This window comes from Diabrotica undecimpunctata, chromosome 6 (genome assembly GCF_040954645.1).
Source record: "Diabrotica undecimpunctata isolate CICGRU chromosome 6, icDiaUnde3, whole genome shotgun sequence".
Lineage (NCBI taxonomy): Eukaryota > Metazoa > Arthropoda > Insecta > Coleoptera > Chrysomelidae > Diabrotica > Diabrotica undecimpunctata.
Window position 1 is genome coordinate 137,825,048 of NC_092808.1, and position 26,297 is coordinate 137,851,344.

General features: G+C 32.5%; 1 protein-coding gene across 2 annotated transcripts; it reads left to right on the top strand.

Moving 5' to 3' along the window:
- The first annotated feature begins 448 nt into the window (after positions 1 to 448).
- Osi10a (Osiris 10a) lies at positions 449 to 25,881 on the top strand. 2 transcript variants are annotated; one of them, XM_072533818.1, is made up of 4 exons: positions 449 to 730; positions 21,061 to 21,245; positions 22,713 to 23,043; positions 25,638 to 25,881. In XM_072533818.1, exons 1-4 carry the CDS (start codon positions 483 to 485, stop codon positions 25,810 to 25,812), a joined length of 939 nt encoding a protein of 312 aa, XP_072389919.1. In that variant the 5' UTR covers positions 449 to 482; the 3' UTR covers positions 25,813 to 25,881. The 2 variants fall into 2 exon arrangements, with proteins under 2 accessions (XP_072389919.1, XP_072389920.1); XM_072533819.1 differs by having other exon boundaries at positions 25,674 to 25,881.
- Positions 25,882 to 26,297: the final 416 nt, after the last annotated feature.

Below are 26,297 nucleotides of genomic sequence, written 5' to 3' on the forward strand. Positions count from 1 at the left end.
TTCTGTTTATTAAGTTTATCTATTAAAATCTAGTTTATTAAATATATATGTTGTGGTATTTCTCATATGAAACGAATGAGAAACCAATGAATTCAGACCACACTCAGCAATAATTTTTGATTATCTGATTTTAATGTTATGTCTGTTGTTATTATTGTTATAGAATATTGACCTTCCAGTATAATATAATAAATAATTAATAGTATTACTTAACTATTTCATTCATAACTTTCTCCCAGTGTCATTGTCTTAACAACGAAAAATAAAAACTACCGCAACCTATTCCCATTGCATACAGCATTGCCGCGAGACAATAGACGTAATAATTCTAAAAACCCATCATTACCAGAGCACTTTCACTGAAACTTCGGAACCACTGAAACATATCAAGTATATAAAACAAACACGGGAACAATGCCAAGTTCAAAATATTCGAAATGTTGTCGGGAGTGGGTCTCTTCCTAGTGCATGTACCCTTTTTAATGAAATTCGCTGGTGCAGCTCTAACGCCAAACGAGTCTACGATCGGAGACAGCTTCCGGCAGTGTCTAATATCCCAAACGCCGGCTAATTTGGGACATTGCTTGGGCGTGGAAGCGATCACTAAGCTTCAAAGTTTAGATAACAGTCCGGAATTTGATTTAGTTGATGGATTAACTTTGTCTAGGGATGCTCGCCAGGAATATAGGGATGGACATAATTTTGCAGAAGGCGATCCGAGCAGTTTCAGGTATTTAAAGTATTTTTAAATATTTTCATCACATGTGTAATATTTTAATTTAAAATACCAAGATATTTTACATTAGGTTTCTCATTGATGTTCATAATTTGTCTTATTCCAATTATAAAATATATATTCCTCATGTTACTTGAAGGTGATTACACATTTCCTTCTTCTTCCTTCTTCTTCTAGTTGAAGATGTAGTCAATTTTCCATACCATTGTCTTCTAGTTTTTAATCATTATGTTTTCCTTTACCCAGGACCACGTTTACATTGTATCGTTTCCTGAATAATCAAATGCTAATGTTTATATTTTCAGGGTTTCTCATAATGTGACCGAAATATTTTAGCTTCCGTCCCTTTATTATATTGACCGATTATGTCGTTTAGTTCAGCCATCTAAGAACTATCTCCTTCATAACTCTGTCGACTCAGCTTATTCCCAATAGTCGTATGTATAACAACATCTCAATTGCTTCCAAGCGTTTAAGTCCACGCGTCTACTTCATACAGTAGCAATGGAAAGATGTAGCAATATTTTATTAGAATGGGAAGGCCAATACTAAGATCGCGTCTGCAAAGTACGTTCCTTATTTTTACAAAATTAGTTCGATGGGTTGTTCTATTGCGCTTTTAATTTCTACGGTTGGATCCCAGTTCTCATTGATATTACTGCCGAGATACATGATTTTCTCTGCTCCGTCCAGTACAGCATCTTCGACTTTAATCCCGTCATCCTATATATAACTTTGTTTACTATCAAATATTTATTTTTCTTAACGTTGAGTTTGAATCCATACTGATTGCAGGTATGTTTTATTTTGTTTATAAGATTTTGAAGGTCTTCTCCGTAATTAGCCAGCACTAAGGTGTCATCGGCATATCTTAAGTAAATTTAACTTCAAGTTACGGACGATGTAAGCAAATGCACGCTGGAAACACACGTTGGTTCAGGACCGGACTAGTAAATTAAAGATACAATATAAAACAAACAAACTTTGGCAGATACAGATTGTAGTACACCAATTTTTTCAATATAAACATGATTTACAAGATAGAGAGTTACTTACCACAAAATGAAGTATATATGCAGAAAAAAGATTACCGTATTTGCGTTATTACCTTTCAGAATCTGATGTACTGCTCCCATCATCTATATTATAAAAATGAATCGCAAAATGTATTGGTAAGCGCATAACTCAACAACGCATGGACCAATCTTAACAATTATTTTTTTAAAATGTTCGTTGAAGTCTAAGGATGGTTTTTACGGCGAGAAAAATTCGAATAATTTCCGTGAAAACCCTAAAACAGCCCTTTTCTTTTTCCCATACAACTATTTTTAAACTAAATATAGAGTCAATTTGAACTTTATTGCTATTCAGTAAAGTTTATATTAAATTACAAGCGCTCATTGTTATCTAAACAATCTAGGTGTGTTCCTAACGTCGAAGAGTCAATTTGCGCTTTATTGTCGCTTCAAATTCAATCAAAGGTATGTATGTGTGCACGTTCGTGTGTGTGCGCGTTCGTGTGTGTGCTTGTTCGCGTTGGAGGATCTAATGCGTTCACACAAAAGTGATAATATCGTGAACCCGACCAAATTGAAAAGTCAAACAATATAAGAGCTATAGATTTAATTGGCCTCGCAATGTTTTTTCTTTTGTTTTAGTTTCGGAACGCGACATAAATTGCATCAGTTTCAACGTCGTTGCATCTATCAAACAAACCGCGTTAAAAAGCGTTTATTATCTTTAATAATTAATTTATTCAACAGAATGACGGTATTAGATTTTTGTTTCGATACAGTGCAGCGACAACCGCTGATACGTATTTCGACCTCCTTAGGTCTCGTCAGAACGGTATAGTCACTGCTATACCAGAGCCAACTTTCAAATGACTTCCCATCTATCTCATGGTAGTCACCACTTTTGCTCGATTCAAATGCCCACAGTGCATCAGGAACAAAACCATTCTCACTTCCGTTGTGACAGATTATTAATCTTTTACCTTTTCCCAAAAGATATTAAAGATAATAATAAAAATATTCAAAGTTTATTTTAATTTGAAATACCTGAGGGATTTTTTAAGCCTGTCGACAGCCCATCCAAAAAAGCACGTCTTGCAGAAGTCATAAAAGCATTCACCCAAACTTTTGATTTTGTATGGTTAGCATTTATCCATGTTTCGTCCAAGTAATAAATTGTTCTATTTTTAGCACTATATTGTCCTATCTTTTGCAGATAATCTCTTAGCCATAGCACAATTTCATTTTTGTCGAGTAGCAAAGTGTTTTTTCCACGTTTTTAAGATTTAAAATTTAATTTTTCTAAGAGTTTGTAAAACGTGATTCTGTTAAAATTTGTTGTCATTATCATTATTTTAGGACTTTGTCAATTGTAGGAACTTCATTACAATCATCTACAGCATCTATTGATTTTAAACGATTATGATTTGTTTTAGGTGTAGACAATGTGTGGGTACTTTTATACTCTTTAATGACATTGAAGACACTTTTCGAACAAACTCCAACTTTATCTGCAACCTTTTGTTGAATGTCCATTGACGCTAAAATAGGATTATCTTGTAATTCACATTTATATGTATTAACCATTATTTCTGTGGTTCGTATATCTATGTGATTATTTTTAGCACTTTTCCTAGAAGGACTTAATGGTAACAGTTGCCCATTTTCATCCGCAAACTCCGTATCAGACATTTTTAATAAATGTAATTATTGTACTTTTTCGAATTAAAATAACAAAATGTGCATTTTTAAAATTCACTCTTATAGTAGAGAATCGACCTACATCGATATGTTTAATGGATAAAAATTATTTGATATTTAATTTAGTATGTTAAAATTTATAAAAAAAGGAATGTCCGATATAATTTTGTCCTGACTATAATTAATTATTAATTAAAAAAGACTTAAAGTTTTATTTGTAACAAACTTTGTAAAAAAAAAATTTCGAACCCGGCAGATATCATTTTAGATCTTTTGGATCATTCTAAACATTAAAGTCTTATTTTGTAATTTTTCTATTATGTTGATTGTTTTCGAGTTATAAACAATTTAATACTAAAAAAACGAAAACTGACGATTTTTAAGGCTCGAAAAGACAAGTAAAAAATATTATTTTTGTAGTCGTTGTACATAAATTGAAGTTTAAACCTTCTTTTATCAGGTTCTGATAAGAATTTTGCCATGTTTTGTTCTAAAAAATGTTTTTTTTATTTGTTAATGAGGAAGGTTACATATCGGGAACGGCAATCGGGTTGCATTAACTACTAAAAAAACAATACTTCAAAATGAAATAAGTCCAAAATGTTTATTAAAAACTTATTGAATAAAGTTTTATCTTGAATGTAGATGTAGAGGTACTTCGTAATTATAAAAATTATATTTTTTAAATATGTTTTTGAGCCTTGAAAATCGTCATCTTTCGTTCTTTTTTCAGTTTTAAATTGTTTATCGCTCAAAAACGATACAACTATGCCTATGCCAATAAACGTTACAAAAGAAATTTTTTGTTTCGAATGATCCTCAAAATCTAAAATAATATCAGCCTGGGCCGACTGTTTATTTAATTAACACAAAAAAAGTTATTTATTAATTATTATTTATAGTCACGATAAAATTAGATCGGACACACCCTATTTATAACTTTTAAAATACTAAATTACATATCAAATAATTTTTAATATTTAAACAGATCGGTGCAGATGAATCTATTGTATTTTCGACTATTACAAATGCTTTATTATTAACACACGACCTAACGATTAACAAACCAACAAACCAAAAAACAGTTCTGCGCAATAATAACTACTACTGTAACTCTTCTAACTACTCTAACTCTTCATTCGACAGACGATGGAGAGGAAAACGAAATGCGTGCCTGTCAGCCCAACCGACATGACTAAGATCCAAGTATACAGTCTTGTGTCACTCTTCTTTTTTTTATCTATTTTATCACTAAACAAGTCTTGTTTAACTATTATTCTTGTCGCTTAATGCAAGTATATATTTGTAATTTTTCGTAAATGTTTATCGTCCAATCCCTGTTAAAAGCCTTTTTAAAATCGATTGCACATATACTTTTTAAAAAATATATATTCTAATCATCTGAGCGTTGATTTAAAAAACCTAATAACGTGAAATCAATTTGTCTATATTTTGCGTCTTTTGAAATTATATTTGAGCGGCTTTAGTATTAACAATTATCTCTTTTCAATAAACCTAAATTGAATTTTATGTTAAACGCGATTTTAAACCCGATAAATGTACACACGTACTTCAAAAATATTTTCAACTATCCAATTATTCTGCTTTAATTGGTTCCGAAACAGAAGCTTAATATGAGGAAAAATAAGAGGAAAATAATTTAAATTCTGCAGTTGAAATGCCAAAGACAAAGCGGAAAGTAAGCATTATATAGGAAGTAGCCTTAGGAAAACGAGTGTATTATTAACACTTTAGTGATTCGTAAGAGGTTTTTAGAACTAGAGGAGTGCTTTGTTAAACAAACAGTTGAGTAAAAGAACTAATTAAAAACTTAACTGTTATAAATTTTAAATCTGTCTATCATAGGTCATAGGATGATCTAAGCTGGAAAGTCTTCATTTTAAAATATTGTAAATCTTGTCATACATATCTCAAAGTACATATAGAGAAGAAACTAGTACAAGAAAACATACTTTATTAATTTACTAACTTACATCATTGATCATACTAAAGTCTGCTATTCCCAAATCTGCTAAAAAAAATCGTACAACTCTATCGTCGAGTTAACCCTTTTTTTAATTTTTAGGCATTAGGAGTGGATCCATTAAACCAAGAACATTGTTGCTAGATGTAATATATTGATTAGCCTGAATAGTACTGTTAGATATGTGTAGAGTGTTTAATTAGCAAATAAACAATGTTTGACACAATTGTCTACTCAGGATTAATGTTATCTGTACCAATTAATATGATTAATCGACTACATGGAATTATTTTGTATTACAAATTTATCATATTTTATCCTTTGTTATGTTTGTTTTATTTTTTTCTTTCTTTCTTTTTTTTTATAATTTTAGAAGTTTTTATGCTATATAGCTAGTCGTAACATTCTAATATTACTTAATCCATAGTAATTCACCTCCCTATTTTACGTGCATTACTAAAAGGCCCCCTACTCGGTTCAGAGCCCCTCCCCCCACGCAAGGTGAGACTAAATGAATAAAATATCCGTCATAATTTACTATGGAATCACTAACAGGAGAATTTTACTGTCATCATGGCATGTGTTTGTCTTTTTAAGGACAGTCTTTAAAAAGACGAATTACATGCTATGATTTTTTCTGACGGATATTCTCAAGTTGAAGTTGATTTCATGTAATCGAATGAACTATCTTACAAGTAGTCCACTAAAGTCGTCTACTTTAAAATGTATAATGTATGTCTGAATTGTCGATATAAATGAGTCAGATAAAATTAAATTATTAGAAGAATTTTTCACCAAGTAACAAAAAAAAACAAAATTTGTTTAATTTACTAATATTTGTATTTTGAGAACAATTTCCGAAGGGAAAATTGAAACGTCAATAAACGTACTTTAACCTTTAATTGTGGCTTGTTCCCATTTAAATAGTAATTACTTCACTAAAAAATGTGTTTCCTCTGTAGGAAAGGGCAAAAAAAGCCAGAAATAAAGCGTCTATCTTCTACCGGAAACAAATTAGGAGAGGTGGAAAACACGTCTTGTCTATACGGGAACCAAAATCAGATAGGCAAAAAGAAATAGAATTCAGATACGACAACATCAAAGAAATATACGAGCATGTAAAGGTGAGTATAAAACAAGCAGCATTCGAAGCCCTTGGAGAGAAAAAACATATAACAAATAAACAGCACTATTATGAAATGAATAAACCAACAAAAAGAATAATTAAAGAAAAAAAAGCAACTATACAGAAAATGGCTGACTACAAACAACGATGAAGTTTATAAAGAATATAGAGAAGTGAAAAACCAAATACCACAACAAAAGAATGAAAAACAAGAAAGAATCTGCTTAAATATTGAAATATACATAGAGGATTGAAACAACAATTCATTGGAAATTCAATAAAGACCACAATTCTTTGGAAAAAAAAAACAGAAGAAGACGAAGCAGATTCCCACAACAAGAAAAAGAAATAACTGATAGGGAAATGAAAAAGGCCATAAAAGCAATCACAAATAAGAAAGCACAGGGACCTGGAGGCATCTCACCTCAGCTTATAAACTAGGACTCAAAAAAATTGCACCGGATGATAAAATGGATATTTCAGAAAGCCATAAATGGAGAACAGTTCCCAAAGTAATGAACGGAAACGTATATGACATCTACATTAAAGAAAGGAGATAGAAAATGATGCAAAAACTACAGAAGAATAAGCGTACTATTAGCGATACTACGACAAAAGATAGAGCAAGCGATAAAAGGCAAAATCGGGGAGGATCAGGCAGGCTTCACGGCAGGAAGATCATGCACAGACCACATGGAACCACATGGACCACACTGGAACAACTGTTGGGAAGAAAAAAACAAAAAATAGAGATATACATTTAGCATTTGTAAACCTGAGAAAGGCGTATGACTCTGTGCCAATGTCAGAACTGTGGAAAGCAATGTACAAATTAGAAATACAGATGGAACTCATAGAAGCTACAAAAGCTATGTATATAAGAAAATAAAGTGACCATTAAAATGGGAACAAGAATCATAGGAGACTTCACCACAACAAAAGGGCTCCTGCAGGGTTGTTCGACATCTGCAACCTTATTCAAAATATACTTAGAGAAAGCGTTGACTACATGGAAAAGAAAATGCGAAGACATGGGAGTACCGGTACGAAACGGATACCTATATACGTTAAGCTTTGCAGACGATCAAGTAGTGATTGCACAAGACCAAGAAGACCTTAGTTACATAATAAAGAAACTACAAGAAGAATATACCAAGGCTGGTCTAGATAATAACCTCGCGAAAACCGAGACAAGTGAAGAAGACATAGAAGATTTACAGATTGACGACAACGTAACAATAAAAGGAAAGGATGAATTCAAATACTTGGGGTTTATAATCACAAGGAAGGCAACAACAGATGAAGAAACTAAGCAAAGATTGGTACAAACAAGAACAGCAATCCGACAACTTAACTCAGTATATTGGGATAGACACCTAAATATGCAGACAAAAAAACAGATTTATAAAACATTAGTACGAAGTATTATGACATATGGGGCTGAAAATTGGATTATAAACGAGAAAAACAGCAGTAAGATAGTAGCAACAGAGATGGAATACCTGCGAAGATCCTGCAGAGTGGATAGAAGAAGTAATGACGAAATAAAGCAAAGAACATCAATACAAACAGACATACTAACATATATAGAACAAAAAAGACAAGTGTATGGATATGTAAGAAGAACTAGCGACAGAAGATGGATAAAGAGAATAACCGAATGGAGCCCCATAGGAAGGAGGAAAAGAGGACGACCCCCAAGATGCCAAAGAATCGAAGTAGATGATATATACATATAAGATGACGTCTGTTCTCTACGGAAACCAATAGGTAAAAGATGCGAAAAAAAATCGGTTGCCTGTAAAGTCGGTTTTACGGGCGAAGATTTTACGTGACAACGTCTTTTTCTCGGTAGAATATTTATTGATATGAATATTATTAAATTGCACAATAGGAACAAGGAATTGCCGCTATAAACTCAGTTTCTCAACTTTTGTGTCAATCTAACAATTAATCAATCAATCATAGTTTACGATAATGAAATATTAGTGTACAATTATTTACCTTTATTGTTGTAGTTGTTGTAAATGACGAATCTACTCACGAATTGAAGACAAATCTCACGATCTCACGATTAAGGTCTTACATCTTACGATTTTTAAATTTTTTTAAAATTTCAAGTGTTTCTAATAAAATGCATGGGAGGAAATTAGCTTTTTTTAGATTGTCACCTTGAAATATCCATAAATTGACTGTATTTTTGTATCAAAGTGGGCTACTCCAATTAACTCAATTAATATACACAAAATAATATAAACAAAGCTTAAAAGGTTCTTTATGCTTTGAAAGTGGTTTATAAATAACTGAATTGTAATGTATATTTTACCGCCTTTAATAAATATGAAGTATAGACTAAATTTTGTGTAAAGAACAAACATTCAACAGACCTAATAGTAAAAACATATTGATTTAAGTGTGAATTTGAGATAATGTGCTAACAAAATGTTAAATCCTAAGAAAACAAAATTATGTTTTTATGTATATTCATTATACTTAATACTCTTGGGTAAAATACCTCATATCATATATGTCTTTAGACACAGTTAATAATTTTCATTGAAGTTTAAACTATAAAGAATGTTTACAATCATTGCTCAATATTAAATGGATAAATCCATAGCAATATTATAAAAGAATATAGGTCCCTAGGTAATTTCCTAAAATTATATCTGATACTGGTGGTTCCCCCTAAAATAGGACACTGTAAGCACTCCACATTTTCACTACAGACACAGCTGACGATACTTTCAACGATTTTCAACTTTAGTGGTTCAACGCGCCTAATTCTCTAGTGCCGCGCGCAGCGGACCGATCATGTTTGAGTGGGAGAGAGACGCAAGGCATTCGCCGGTCCGGCGGGCCTCTCTCTCGTTCGGTGACTCACTGTAACAGACGTGAGCAGGCGTTACACTTTTTCTTAAATGACTCCGAGCCACAACCTAATTTAAGACGTTGCCACGTCAAAAGCATCTGTTGTCTACGACAACCCAATTAAAAGAGGGCAAAAAAGTGTCATTATTTCAAGTTTTTCATTGCACAAAAGTCAGAAGTAGGATCTATTACTAAGGGTAACCTAAGCAACTATTTCCAAATAAAGGTTAGTAATTATAAGAATGATACTACGAAAAATATAAGATTGTTTTTCGCATGTGAAAAATATGATTATTGAAGGGTCTGACGATTGATTAAGTTTCTAATTACAGAAGATTTTGAAATTCAAAAACTAACCTTAACAACAGCAACCGCTTTTTAACGATTAACCAAATTGATTATAAGAAAAAAATATAAGAGATTTTAATTCATATCGGTACATTCAATTTTCCCCTGCGACGCAACTGCACATAAAATCTCGGAAAATTTAAAAGGAGACATGAAAAGACCTAAAAATACGAGTATATCCATACTGCAAACGCTACCACTGAGATAGATCGTCAATTATCCCAAAAAGGAGGTAATCTAATAAAGTGCCATAAATTTTCCACGAGTTTCCTAAATGTAAATATCCTGGATACGATACACTTTACATTCTCCAACATATCACGAGTTAAGCTGTAAGCTGTACCGTAAAGAGATAGGTGGAAAGCTTGTCAGTGTATGTAGATAAATTGATATAATATAATAGATTATTCAAGATTTTAATATCTATTACATAAGGAACAGTGCTTTGTCAAATTATCGGAACATTTTTTTGTAGACTATAACTTTTTAGAAAATGCTCAGAATATTGATTCATTATGAATCGAATTACAAATGCGAAGAAGATCTTGAAGGTACTTAAGTTGGTTTTCAATAAAGTACAGAATGTAAAATTAATGCAGATACTAAAAAATATAGGAATAGATGACAGAGATACTGTAATCAAACTACTCTCGTAAAAATTGGAGACAACGAGACCGTTGAAATCTCCTTACAACGAGGAGTCAGACAAGGTTGCATTCTGTCCTCAATATTGTTATTGAGATATAGTTATTTAAAAAAGCACTTAAGATACGCAAACGATATAGTAATTCTGTCAAAAAATATTGAAGGTCTTTAAATTCTGCTTGATCGCATTCACGAAGTAGGAAAGAAAGAAACATTTAAATAAACTCAAACAAAACTAAACTTTTAGTTTTTAGTCCTAACCCACATGTAGATGCAGAGCTTTAATAAAATGGAGTCCAAGTTGAGGAAGTTCATAAAATGACATATTTGGGAACTGTCATAACGGACCAACTAGAAGCAGTCATAAAAGAAAAACGCAGAATAGCAATGACTAAAACTACTTTTATGAAAATTAAGGCATTTATTTGCAATAATGGTTAGACATGTGCCATATTTGGTATGTACTTTTGAACAGAATTAAAGTATTGAAAATATGGATTCATAGACAGATACTAAAGAAACATTGGACAGCAAGGAAAACTAATTAAGAACTACTAAGGAGGACCTACCAACAGATAGAGGAAAGCTAAAGACATCAGAAAATATCTTATCTGGAACATAAAGTGAGGCAAAAAACAATATAGAATACTACAGCTGATTTTTAAATGCAAAATAGAAGTAGCCGTAGAGGTGTTGAAAGTAAACAGATTTCTTGATTAAAAAACATTCGTGAATGGACTCAGATATCAAATGCAAGACAATTATTCCATGTGGCAAAAGATCGAGAAGCCTTTGCAATGGTGAACGCCAATGTCGGATTATTCTGATATGGCACGTTAAGAAGATAACTTTTTTGAGAACGATGCTATGTAAATAAATTGAATTAACTGTTTGTATGTAATGTAAAAATGGTTGACAGTCATATCAGGTATAACCCTCTGCAGAATCTCATCCACTGCACTCTGAATGGGCCCATCTTAAACAAAGGGTACATCTAAACCATATTTTCATTGTTTTTGCCAAACTCGCTGCAAACCGGGCATCTATCTTTGTCTGCATAGTCACTGTTATCACATGGTATATCGATATCCGATTCCAAAGAACTAGAATCAAACACCTTTCTCTTGTAATGAGGTTTCTTAGTTTGTACTTGTTTTCCAGTCTTATTTGTATTTTGTCCTTTCTGAGATTTTTGGGTATTTAATTTAGTTTCTCCTTTTTCTTGAATTTTGTTTACCTTTTCCTGTTTTTTCTGTTCCTTTTCTTATAATTCTAAACTTTGTTTAAATAAACAAATTACATTCATTTCGATATTCAGCTTTAAGAAGCCCATAAAAAACAATATCCAAAGGTTAGATCTTGTGAGATGAATGAGGCGGAATTGAAAGCATAGAAATATTATTTGCTTTGCAATATTCATAAACTTTTATTAATATGTGGCTGGAATGGTTATCTGTAATTAGAAGAACTGGTGAGCTTTCACTGGGTTTTGAGTATTTGTGGAAGTGTTGCAACCATTCATAAATTAAACCTTCATCAATCCAACCATTATTTGAACATTTATATAATGCCTCCGGAAGTCCATCTTTTTCTAAAAGAGGTGTCAGTCGCTTTCGCGGAAAAATAAACATGGGTGGAATGTATCCCCCAGCGGCATTCATGGCACACATAACTGTAATGTTTATACCTCTCTCTCCACTGGTTGCAAAGGGGCCCTTTTCTGGCCTTTGGTAGCTAAAATTTTTCCAGGATCCTAAACTGTACTAATTCCCGTCTCATCGGCATTGTATATTTGTGTTGGAGCAAATTGATATTTTGTCCTTAAATTTTCTAATAGCTTACAAAACAGGTACACTTCTACTTTATTAAAAGCTTTAATCTATTTAGACTGTAAATTCATGGATACTGTTGAATTTCTGCGAAGAAAACTTTGTAACCACTCGACACCAGCTAATCCTAAGCAGACGTAAAATTATGTTTAATACTGTTTCTTTCAGCAAACTCAAATGCTAATTTTCTCAGTTCTTTTGCTGTTACGCCATAAAAAATAGAAGCTAAATATTTTATTTGTGCGGCTATTTCAGCTTCTTGTTCGGCAGAAAATACTGATTTTCTACCTGATGACGCATCTTAAAGATTCTTATTTTTTATTTTTTCTTGCAATCTCGAAAAAGGGATAGCATAATATGCTTTTGGTACTTTTCGCATAGTCATTTCACCATTTCGATAAGCTAAAATAGCTTTTTCTAAAACCTTTTGACTATATTTTGCTTTACAAGTCGTTCTTTTTCGATTCCTTGTCATCTGAAATATAAAAATTTCTTAAGGATTCAAAGTACAAACTGTAAATTAATATAAGTCAGCATGGGGGTAATACCGGTCAACTGACCGGCATTGCCTCCTGTTGACATTCTTTTTCTTAGAATTTTTTACTCGTAAACATGTATTAAATTATTAATATTTAAAAAAGGAATAGGCAGCTAACATCATTATTATCAATTGTAACCAATTTTAGGATCTACAAGTGAATAAAAATGAATTAAGACCTTATATTACTCACCATAAAAATAAGATTGAAAACACTGAAAAGAGGTTAATAATATTTCTATGACAATGGTATGCGCCAACTCAACGCTCGTCGGCAATCTGAATACAGAGTAGTGTAGCGACATGTTGACAGTTGTGGGAGGTTGCCAGATTGAATAGATTTCGCACAATCAGGATGACCGCCATTACCTACTGACCGGTATTTGCACAGTTTACCCTACTGTAGAAGCTTTGGCGTAAAATTACAAATAAATGTTTTCGTTAATGAAAACATTGTACACATATCTTACATTTTACACATTTGTTGCTCCAATATTCTTCCGTCTCCTATACACCAGGTTTCCACCTGAGTCTTGGCCTACCACTGCTCCTTTTTTACAAGCATTAAATAAAGCGTTCGAGTAAGACGGAGTGTTCATTCGGTCTTGATATTTATTCCGCCCATCTTAGTCTACCTCTCGTTATGAATATTAAATCCGTGCTATCTGCTATTTCTTTGTATTTTTACTTAAGCTCAAAGTTATATCTCCTTCCCCAGAAATCTATTTTCTAGACTGCACCCTATTCAAATATTCTTCTTTAGATATAAAGTTAGAAGATGAGTGAATTTGCATCTGATTTCTTACAATATTTGCATTTGATTTGGAAAGTTTCTCGATCCATATGTCAGTCAGCAATAATAAGATAACAGTCTAAGTTATTGTTAGACTGTTTTTTTTTGCTCCAGAGATGGGTCAGAGATATCATAACAATACTTTCTAAACATGAAAACTGGTGTTGATAGGTAAACAAAATGACAAACTCGCAAATATGATTGCCAAACTTAAAAAAATTCAGAACATACCAAACAGAAATGAAATAATGGCATCTACGACACTGTCTAACATCATTAACATAAAGCATTAACTATCTAAATATTGTAAAGCCCAACATGCACGTTACACTTGTTTACATGTATACTATAAACTCTCCAGGGTAATTCTTTTAATGCATCAGTCCTTGTCAACACACAAAAAGTGGTATTAAAATGATTTTAATTAATATGACATTCAGCGGGGTCTATGAAGTTATGCAAAATAATTCCAATATGATCCGCTAGGGTGCAGCTTTTTAACGATGTTAATAATGTTAAACTATAAAAAGATAATTTAAAATAAATTAGAACTAATATAAATATTTATATAATACTAGCTGACCCGGCAACGTGGCCTGATATTATGTTCACTTTATTTAACAGAGTTAAGCATTGCATTGATACGCTTTAATAAAATTTAAAAAATAATTGAATAAAATCAAGACAAGTATAAAAAATAAGGAAGTGTCCTGGGTCCCCTCCTGTACCTCATATACACTGCTGATATCCCAACAACAAATACGACCATAGTAGCCATGTTTGCAGATGACACCGCCATAATATCTATCGATGATGACCCCCAAGTAGCATCAGGAAACCTTCAAATACACCTGAACCTACTACACGACTGGATAAATAGATGGAAAATTAAAGTTAACCATACTAAGTCTAATCAAATTACATTCACCAACAGGAACGTCATATGTCCGAGAATCAGACTGAACAACATATTACTACCAGTAAAAACAGAAGTCAAATACCTGGGAACGACACTTGATCAAAAGCTCACTTGGAAAGAACACATCTTGGCAAAAAAAATCCAAATCAACATGAAAATACGTCAAATGAATTGGCTAATAGGCCGAAAATAACAGTTATCTACAGAGAATAAACTTCTCTTGTATAAGTGCATAATAAAGCCTATATGGACATATGGAGTGCAACTATGGGGCTGTGCAAAGCCTTCTAATATCAAAATCATTCAGAGGATCCAATCCAAAATACTCTACTAATGAGTTTCAACACGCCGTGGTACGTTACTAACAAAACACTGCATGATGACTGTGGTATACCGTTCGTTGAAGACAAAATCAGCAGACTAACAAGAAATTATTTAGAACATCTGCAAGTCCACCCCAACGAGGATGCAAGACAACTACACCTCCAACCAGAAGTCAGACGAAGATTGAAGAGACAGTGGCCAACAGACTTTATTCACTAATTTCAATTTTAATTTTCATTTCAATTTTAGTTTCAAATTATAATCCTACATTAATTTTATTTGTTAGTGTTAGTATTGGGAGTGTTATCAGTGAATAATTTCTCCTCCCATGTATTTGCAATACTCACATTTACTAATAGCTTGTAATAGCAGATTGTAAATTTGCAAATTTAATAAAAAAAAAAGTATAAAAAATGAACCAAGTAAAACCCACCTGTTTTTTATTTTATTCTAATATTTTATAGAATTTTATGACAATAACCTAAAAATTACCACTGAAAATAAACTAAAGTAACACTGTAACTAATACCATCTAATACCCAAAACTTAATTTCAATTTGGGTACTGTTATTAACTAGAAGCGCTGACATTTCTTCCAGTCCTACAAGCGCGAACGGGTCATTTTTGACCCGTATGATCTAAGTCAAAAATGTAAGAGGAAACTTGAAACAAAATAATATTTATTTGATAATTAATAATAGTAATAAACAAAGTGAAAATCTAATATAAAACATTACTAGATAGTGCTCTTACCTACATAATGAACATACAAAATATTGTGTAGAAGTGCATTTTTTACAGACTGTTATTTTACACTCGTGGCATTTTACAAATGATTTGCTTGCCGAGCACTCTGATTTGATTTCACAACGTGTTCGCTTTTTTTGAGGTTCATCGATTTCATCTGGGAAGGCAGTTCGTTTGACAGCAGCTCTAGTCCCTGCGTATTTTTCTGAGAGTTCTTCTCCTAGCTTTAGAATATAATTTCTGCGACTTACTTGTGATTTATTCAACGATTTATATAAGATCCAGGCATTTATTCCAGCTAAGTCCAGTAAATTGTATAATGTGTGAAGTGGCCAACGCCTAGACGATGCTTTTACTGTTTACTGAATACTTGCGTGCCATTTGCGTCTCATTATAAAATTTAATAGTATCAGGTTTCCTTTTTGTCAGTGGATGTAATTTGTACATCCGAATACATTGTACTAAGCATGACCACATTTTTGTTGCTTTTGGCCTGATAAACGGTTAATGAGATATCACCTGTCTTTAGAAGTATTGTACTGTATAAATTTTCTTTCGCGTACTTTACACAAGCCGGGATCTCACGTAGAGCTTTATTCATAGTACCAAGGAGACTAGAACTATTCGCTTTCAAAAATTCAGCCAGTGATAGTGACGTGAAGAAATTGTCACACGTAACATTTCTTCCTTTTTTTTAAATATGGTTGCATCAACTTTTTTACCACATTATCACCGAGGCGCTCGATATTTGGTCTCGCTTCGTCTTTCCCTAAATACGGAAAGGCGTTGACAATGTAGTTTGTGTCTTAGTCTACGGCAACCCAGAATTTTTGACTATATTTATCGGGTTTTGAGGCAATAAACTGAGTAAACCTACATCTACATTTTGATGGAAAGAGTAGCTCGTCGACAGTGGTGTATGGTCGTGAACGTAGCTGCTCTGTGAATTTGCAATGACATTGTACCAAAGTTCCGACAATAATGCAAACTTGTCGTCTTTCAGTCTTTGCGATCGTGTAGACCTGACATCGAATCTTATATACTTATTATATTATTTCTCGAAATTTGTCAAGTGATATTCCCGCTTTTACAAAAGCATTGCTCTACTTCTCGGACCACAGCGAATCCAAATCTATACATTTAGCCCCATGGCTCCTCGTACATATATTATAGCTATAAATGCTTCTAACTCTTCTATTCATCATCACGTAGCGCTACAATCCTGGGTGGGTCTTGGCTGACTGTACAACTTTTTTCCAATTTGTTCGGTCTTCCATCAACCTAGGGTCAAATGGAATGTTCATTTTCCGGAGATCTGCTTGTATGTTATCTCTCCATTGCATTCTGGGACGTCCAAGTGGTCTTTTGCCTGTGGGAATCTCTTCCTATACCAGTTTTACCAGTCTATCGTTATGCAGTCTGTGCACGTGGCCTGCCCATCTTAGTTGCTGTGATTTAATTTCTTGTACAATATCGGCGCAATTGTATAGTGCTTTTAATTCGATATTGGTTCTGATCTTATAATGGTTTGTGGTGATGTCATGGCGAGGTCCAAAAATTTTTCTAAGTATTTTTCGTTCAAAGCGTCTTAGCTTTTCTTCGTTTGCTTTGATAATGGTCCACGTTTCGCATCCGTATGTTATTACAGGTCTGACGATGGATTTATAGATTTTGATCTTTGAACTTCTTGTAAGATTTTTTGATTTTATGAGCTTATCCAGTGCGAATAGACAGCGGTTTGCAGATTGGATTGTTAGAGACAAAGTGTTTGAATGAACTCGGCGTGCTTCCGAATAGTACAGTCGTTGATATGTTTAAAAATTTTATCGTCAATAAAAAGTCGCCAAGCACTGTTACACGTTTCATCGACACGACATTTGGCATATGGTGTAGGCCCGGCATATCTTTGAACACGTCTTGATGTGCTCTTCCACCAGCTGATGCATTATACAATGCTTTGATCTTCCACAGTGTATTATCAGGAGCTATAATTTCTGAGCCAACAGGAATTTGAGAAAGAACATTTTAATTGCCGTAGAGGAAAGGATGCAAATATGGGCTAACCATTTTGTATGTCTTTATACAATAAAAATTCTATTTCAATTACAAAGGTACGTAAGAATACCTATATTTAGTTACTTATAATCTGCCAAAAGTCCAAATTGATTAAAAAATATATTTTAAATGTTCAAATAATGAAAAATTATATTTTTGCGTCGTTTGAATAATGATCCTAAATATAGGCTACCCCGAAAAATGTATCTTAAATTTGTGTGAAATGAGATGAATGCGCGACAAATATATTTAAATATCTAAAATACAAACAATATATTAAATAACTCATAGGCAATGACGTATGTATTTCATTTTCTCAATTTTTTCTTCTTCTTTTTCGGCCCCAGCGCACTCGTTATGTGTCCACAAATGGCACATGAAACATTTTACCTATATTTCACCAAGATTATCCTCTGAAAAAAGTGCTTCGCAAACTATATACGTTACGTCAGCTGCGTCTTGTGGAGGCTGTGTAGAAGGAAAATCATTGTAATCGCTCTCATCATCTGCAAACACATATTCCTCCTCATCCTCGCTACTAAAACCCGATTTCTTTTTTTGGTTCTTTGTGACTTTGGTAACCTGCTTACGTTTTCCTTTTTTTTATTTCTTTCCCTTTTCTTTTTTCTTAACCTTTACCTACTTCGTTTGGCTCCTCTTTGTCTTTGTTGAGAGATTGGATCAATTCATTTTTGTAAGGTAAAGCGGTTATCACTAACACTTACTTAGCTTACGCCCACGATTGGAGGTTTTTTTCTTCAATAATGGTACAGAAGAAAGATCATATGGTGTTAGCAGAGATGCTCTTGAAGACTCAGATGTGGAAGGAATTATTGATGGAGTGGGCTTATTCTCAAATAATTTCCTTTTTACACCAAGCTCTGCACAAGGTCTTCTGGAAGGATTTTCAGACTTTCTGTAAAAGCTTGTTGTGGGAATAGCGACAAGCTGTGAACTAGTTGAAGAAATAGCATCAAGCTGGTGTATTAGTTTTAGGAACAGTTCCAAGCTGTTAATTAGGCTTAGATCTAAAAGTGGGAAAATTAGATGATAAATTATTGTAGCTGGAACGACAATCTGGTGTGCTCTCAGAATTAATAGAGTTATCGTCAGAATTTGTAGGTTCATTTGAATTGGCAGCAGCGGTTGAAACGATGATCACCTTATTATCTTAATCACTCGCATCATCAGGTGCGGCTGTCGAAGTATTTTCTGCTTTAATTTCAGCTACCATGAAATCGACATATGTAAATATGTTTTTATTTAAGGGATAAATTACTGTAGCTCTAAATCCATTAACGGCAATTTCTCTAGTTTGATGTTTCAAATAAGCTCTCTCAAAGATTTCTGACACATCAGATGCACACAGTAAGCCTTAAGATCACCCATGTAAGTTTTGTCCAATGGCTATTTGTGGGTGCAATGGAGAGGCAAGACAATTATATTGACAAGATTATCTCTATCTAAATCGACTTCTATATTACGTGTATGACTGTAATAATCATCCATAGTAAGCAGAACTGGTGATTTTTCTGTGGGTTTCACTGTGTCAATAAAATGTTGAAACCATCTTGTGAAAATATTGCTTTGTATCCATCCACTGGGATGTATTACCATAATGAAAACCCAGCGCTCATCAACATCGCTAACAACGGTTATCAGAGAGCCCCTTTCAGCAGAAGTTAATGATGCAATTTGTAGTTTGCTTTTTCGGCCTACTACCATGTGCAATCTTGTTTTTTACAACCGTTAAGACCTGTCTCGTTTACATTGAATATACATTCAGGTGGATAAAACCGTTTGTCACATTCTTTTCTTTCTTGTCAAAACATTGAAGAAGGATGTGACATTTTCTTTGTTAAAGCCTCTTGCTCGTAAATATGATGTTCCCGTTAGTCGTACTGATAGCTCATTATGGTGTTGCAGGAAAAGCCTCAGCCAGGCTCTGCCTACCGTATTACCTCCAAACGGATGTTTGATATTGTTCATGGAAGCTAAGACGTACGCCATCCTCCTAAGATCTTTTTTGGTTAATCTATGAAATTTAGCTGTCACCATTTCCAAAATATAACGAACTAACTCATCCTCAAGATCATTCCCTAAGACATTTTTACGCCCTAACTTTATTTCAGCAGCTTCAATTGGCTTTAGTTTAAGTTATCTTGCAGAACGTTGCAACGTAGAACGTGGGACATTTAACATTTTTGTAGCTTTTAGTGTACCCATTTCGTGCTGCCTAATAGCTATTATTGCAAGTTCCATATCTCTGTCATCCCATTTTTTTCTGTTTTTATCTTCTTTCAGCTGTTGTTTTGACATCCTAAAACAATTGAAGTATGTTTTATATTGTTCTAAATATGGGTCACTAGCCCATAACGAAAACAAAGACATAGCCCATATTCTAAACACGCTTGCTTTGCAACAACAAAAGAGGTTGTGTCTAAAAGTAGCTAATTTCAAAAAAACTGATTAACATATATCAAAGACTGATTATAGAGCTTCAACGTGATACAGACGTTTTTTTGAAATTAGTGTTTATTTTCAAATACTGGAATTTATCATCTTACCCGAAAAATTTTTGACACTTATACCAACCGACAAACAATTATTATAAACTGGGAAATATCTAACACTGTGGCGCCATCGCTACGGTGATAGTTTAACTTCGCCAAATACCGTTTGGAATAGTCAAAATGTAGAGATCTGCAACGAATATCTGTGAAACCTACCTAGCCCATATTTGCAGCCTTTCATCTAACTATGACGACGTCATCCATTAGTTTTTTAAAGAGGACTTATATTTTTTACCAAAATTAAATTCTTAAGATCGTTAAAATCCTTAAAAAAACCCATCATCTCACAAAACCCTGGCTGAAACACGATTGGGTATTACAAATTTACGTCTAAATATGAAGCAAAATATTAAAGATATCTTCGAAATTTCGGAAGAAGTTGAATGTCAGTTACCTGAAGAAAAGAAATCCAATGTATGTTTTTATTTTCCGAGTAAAAAGAGGCGCATAACTACTACATAATATTGCAGCCAATACCATCACATTATACGTTTCGAACACCGAGGTAGCATATACAATAGTCAATATGTGCAAACAAATATTGTATATCGACTCTATATTTGTACCACTTACTAAGACATACATTTTTCTCTAATTTTTTGTAAAGTGTTTATAATTAAATTTGTATTTCTCTTCCAATTTTTTGCTAGATGTAAAAATGATGAAAGTCTAGCTTAACCGCTGGTAAATAATAGTCCACCTTTCTAAGGATTATAAATACATAGGTATAATACTATTTTTCTATTTAAAAACATTATTCCACAATAAAAATTAAGAAAACATAAAATAATATATATGAACAAAAATATTACTATACAAATATTTTCATATGATTTATTAATGCATAATCAATTTTAGGAGTATCATGGATTCATTTAGTTACGTTTTCTCAAAAAGAAACATGAAATGGAATATGGGATTTATTTACCCCGGTCTCATAATGCATGTAGCGCCATCTCTCCATCCAGGTGGTACGCTAGAGTTCGCTTTGGACCCTCATAGAGAAGCAATCAACGTGCATTCTTTAAAAGAAGCGGGGACAGGTATGTAAAGTTCAAGGTCAAGCTTGTAGATGGCGTCGCAGGTCAAGTTCAAGGATTCTTTAACAAAAATATTTATAATTTTGTACAGGGAAATTTGTAAGAACATAATATACAAAAAAAAATTAAAAATATTACAATAATCATGTATTTATTTTACAGTTTGATTAGTGACAACCGATGTAGTTACTAGTTTTCTAGGAATCTTTAGTTTTAAAAAATTTTTTATTAAAAATCCTTTGTAAAAGGTATATAATTTAAAAAAACCCAATCGTGCTATATCACAAAACGTTTTCTGAATCCATATTCCATCATCAGTGCACCTAAAAAGTATATAACCACTAAGTGATAAACAATTAGGACTTTTGTACGGAAGTGATACTTCTTCTTTTTAAAAATACTTTTTGTTTTGATATGTATGGCTTTGTTAAATGTAGTATTTTGTTTTTTAACTGAAGGTGAAATTAAATTTAAAACATATTTAAACTGAATCCTATTCATTCTAAAATAATTGTTAAACCTATTAATTATTATTAAATTCCTAATTGTTTATCACTTCCGTGATTAATTGTCACAAAGCAATAAAAACACATGCATAAATGACAAAATAGCCTCAAAAATTATTTTTTTAAATACTCTGTATCAAAATCAAACAAAGACCTAAATAAACAACAAGGGGAAAACGACGGACATCTAATTAACATTATCCTTACAAACCGGTTACGACTCGTTACGCAGCCGTCAGCATCAGTAAAATATTGTTTTCGAATATACTGAACGGAAACGTTAAGTGTCTGAAACTCTATGTTCCGGACAGTGTGCGTTGTTCATATTTAAAACCATTTAAATTATATTTTTCGGAAACGGTATGTGCTGGAAACGCAACGTGCACGATAATATGCCACGACCTTTAGAGTTTGCTATTTTTGTCTTTTCCTTCTTTGTTAATCTTATTTGGTCTCTATCAAGTACATTTTATAGATTTTTATGTTTTTATTTTAGCTTTTGCTACAAATAATTTTGTTATATTTTAGACAAGCTTCTAATTTTAAATAAACATTTTGGAATGTTTGTTAGGCAAGATGGTTATATTTGGGATAACAGAATATTCTCGATATTCAGTCAAATTTTACTTCCTTTCATTTGGTGATTTGTTTTCTTTTTGTTTTTGTTTTTATATACTCTTATAAATATTTATAAGTACTAATACATTGATATTGGAGTATCTTGAAGCATTGCGCCGTTATGTAATTGCGCCATATATTGTCCATATTTTGGTTTTTTTAAGATAAGAAATCAAAAGTTGCAAAATCCCGTTGTTATTAATGAATATTGATTTTTTTAAGGCGGCACAATTGAATATATTATGTATATGCCTTGTTAACAATTTATTTTAACAAAGGATAAAACTACAATATTAAAAAAAAATTAGAATTAAGCAATTATATACTAATGTGTTAATACTTTTAGGAAGGCTTCTTGCTCGACAATTTCTCTTACCACTACTACTCGGATTCAAGTTCAATATAATAAGTATTCTACCAGTAATGTTCGGTATAATAGCCTTAATAGCTAAGAAGGCGCTAATCATCAGTAAATTTGCATTAATAATGTCTAGTGCTTTTGCTTTGGGAACACTAGTTTTTGGGTATGGGCAAAGCAACTACCCCAACCAACAATACACATCTGGTCACTATACCTCCGGCCAGTACGGACATCACGGTCATCATGGTCATTACGGTCATTTTGGTCACGGTGGCCATGGTCATGGACATGGGCATGGAATCCAGACTTTTCCCAAGTAAGTGATTACTAAGTATAAATTTTTAATTTATAATTATTTAAATTTAGTTCCAAGGACAATTTTACCACACTGTAAAGTAAAACATTGTTAAAAGGTTAAAAGTGAAACTGGAACAAAACCATGAAGTGGAGATATCCAGGAGTGGCTAGTATATCTGTTGAATACAAAGCACGTGGTGTTCGTGTGTATTAAGGTATAAAAAAATTCTTATTGAAAGCTTAAAACTTTCATTTTAAAGATGTTTTCGGAATTAAATTATTCCATCATCAGTTTAATAAAAAGTTGTTAAAGACATTGTATGGCCACAGAAAAACATTGGAAGGACATCAGTATTAAAAAACAATCCTCATGGAATTTACAAAGGTAAATGTGATATGTTACCAGCACGGAGAGTCTGTTCGTGTCGTGAACTTAGCCCTTTTAGTCACACTACAAGAAATAAAAATTTGAAACATTTTTTTCTCATATTTTTTAATAGCCACGTTTTCAGCATTTTCTAATACTTTTTTAAAGATTTTTAAAACATTTAATTTGGCTATGTATCTTTTGATTTTTGATTTTAAGTTAAACCATAAGAAAAATACAAAAACTGAAATATATTAAGTTATTACAAAAAGAAATACAAAATTTTATTTGTTATGATACATATAAAAATAGTTCCTTTTCTTAAATATTCCAAGATATTCCTTACAATTTTGAGACAAAGTTATAGATTTTTTTGGAGCTTTTATTCATCTTATAGTACTCTCAAGTACATCAATATAGTTTTTCTTTTTTTTTAATTTTTTTGTTACATCTTTGGCAATTGCACAATTGTCGTATACTAACAAAGTTAGATGAAATAATTACTGGTTTATTATCATACCCTTTCGTGATGACTACTCCTTCTCCGTCCACTAACAACTGTATCACAAATACCTCTTTTTTTTTTCCATATCTACGTCGGTTTTCAGTGGAAGTCTGGATGAGATTATATGTACTAAAATCCATATCAAAATACTGTCCATGGCTATTTTTCTGTGATTCTCTCAGCTCACTCCTGCATCAAACTTACTATATTCCTCACTTATTACTTATCTCGACAGTTGCTCCTTGGTAAAGTATAAAGTCATAAACTAAACCGCTATGTTCAACAAGAACACATATTTTTATTTCCCACTTTTTTAGCTTATTTTTCATGTATTGCAGAATATTAATGCTTCCCTTTTTCTGGAGGTAGTTGAAATGGCAAATGATTTCGAATGTCTTACTTTCCACAGTCGGTCAACGTTATTAAAAGGTCAAGCAGTAACATCTACCAAGTGTAATGTGTGGCTCAATCTAAAAAATCTTTTTTGGTATGTTTTTACTACCAGACTCATCAATGTTACATTAATCCACTACATTCTTAATCGTGAAAAGAATACATTTTTCATTGTAAAATAAATTTAAATATGCAAATTTTAGATTCTCCATGTCACTATTAACATCTTTATCAACGTCTGGCAATGCCTTGCAATTTATAGAAGGCTCAGATTAAGGCAGTTATCTGAATTGTGTTTCGAACCTTTTTTACGGATTTAATATCAGATGTCGCTATTGCGTCCGTTTCGAAGCCATTTTATTGTTGCTTCTTAAGACAGGAAAGATCTATTTTTCACGTTGAGAACGCCTATGAATAACTGTTCTGATGAGCTTTATTAAAGCGAAATACGTATAAACAGATACATAGACGATTTGTACGTGAAATGGAATCTTTACTGTCTTTTTCATTAAATTTAAATAGTTGGAACATGCCTTTCATAACACTATGAACACCAAAAAGACTTGTTCATGAAAAGTGTTAGGAATATATTTGAAAAAAAAAACTGTGCACATGTGGCAACTTAAACATTTTAAGAGACACAGGTTTTTTCAATTAATACTTCTGGTCTAGTAATTAATACCTGTCATTCATGTGATATCTGCTGAAATATTGATTCTCGACGTGACAAACAAAGACAAAATAAGAAGAAGGACGTGTTTGTAACACGTGTTAACACATGATGTGTTATGTTTGTAAAAATATACAAAGTTTATAAGAATGCTAAGTGTATTCAAATAAAAAAAGCAATAATTATTAAACCACTGCTTAAAACCAAACCACTTGTATTTATATTCCAGTTTTTTTTATTTTACGTGGCAAACAAACACAAATTTTCACCTGTTTGGAGGTTAGACAGTTCACGCGAAACTGACCTAATTATTTTTATGTCATTGGAACTGCGTTCGATTATGGGTAGTACCATCATTCATAAATAAGTAAATGCATTCTCCTTTTATGGGTAACATGCTCTTTAGGAAGATTAAATGCCACTATTCGGTAATATCATCGTGTCCCTAGAGGAGGATGCTGTAGCTGAAAGGGTTAAAACCTCAGAATGCTCAAAAAGACCACATATCTCTCCTAATCTAACATTTCAGTATACTCAGAGTTCCTTTGAAAATAAGGAGCACCTCTTATGAAAGTTTGTTGTGGATTTATCGTTAAAAGTTTTTCTGATATCAATTCAGTTATTACAAATTATTGGCTAATAATATTAAAAATTATCTCATAATTTTACTTATTTTAGCTTACCAGACGACGACTATAGTGATTCATATTTCAGGGAAACTAATGAAGCAAATGCCGACCAGCTAACAGTTTTTCCAAACGTTGTTAAATCTGACAATGAAAAATTTTTAAGGACTGAGCAAGGAACTGGCCGCAACTTTGCATGGGAAGACGAAAAGAAACTAAAGGAATAATCGAAACCAGTTTGAAGATATATCCATTGTTTTATCTATCCAAACTGTTGTTAATTTATTAAAAACTAACTCAAAAATAATTATATGATATTATTTAAATTTTTTTAATATATTTTTTTACTAAAATTTCTTCTAATTCATTTATTTCAGATCCAAAATGTTTATATATGCAATAGAATTTAAGCAGATAAAAATTGTAGTAAAGAATGAACTGCCGTAATAAAGAACAGGTAATTATTCTAATAATTATAAAATAGGAAATACGGCTCTACGTTAAAATGGAAAACATTATTTTGTGTTCAAGCAAAAATTACCAAGTTTTAAATAAACGAATAAATGAAAGAAACGCCAAATAATAAAAGACCCTGACAACATGGCGTGATTGCATAAATAAAAAAAAATATAGGAAATCTACTCTAATGGAGACAAGTGCGACATTGCCGAAACTTCGACAAAATAACGGTTTTTATCAAAACTAAAATAAT

Coding starts and splice junctions, on each gene's coding strand:
- Osi10a (XM_072533818.1), top strand. CDS start 483: ATGAAATTCGCTGGTGCAGCTCTAACGCCAAACGAGTCTACGATCGGA. Junction 731..21,060: donor GGCGATCCGAGCAGTTTCAG/GTATTTAAAGTA, acceptor AATCAATTTTAG/GAGTATCATGGATTCATTTA. Junction 21,246..22,712: donor TTTAAAAGAAGCGGGGACAG/GTATGTAAAGTT, acceptor TAATACTTTTAG/GAAGGCTTCTTGCTCGACAA.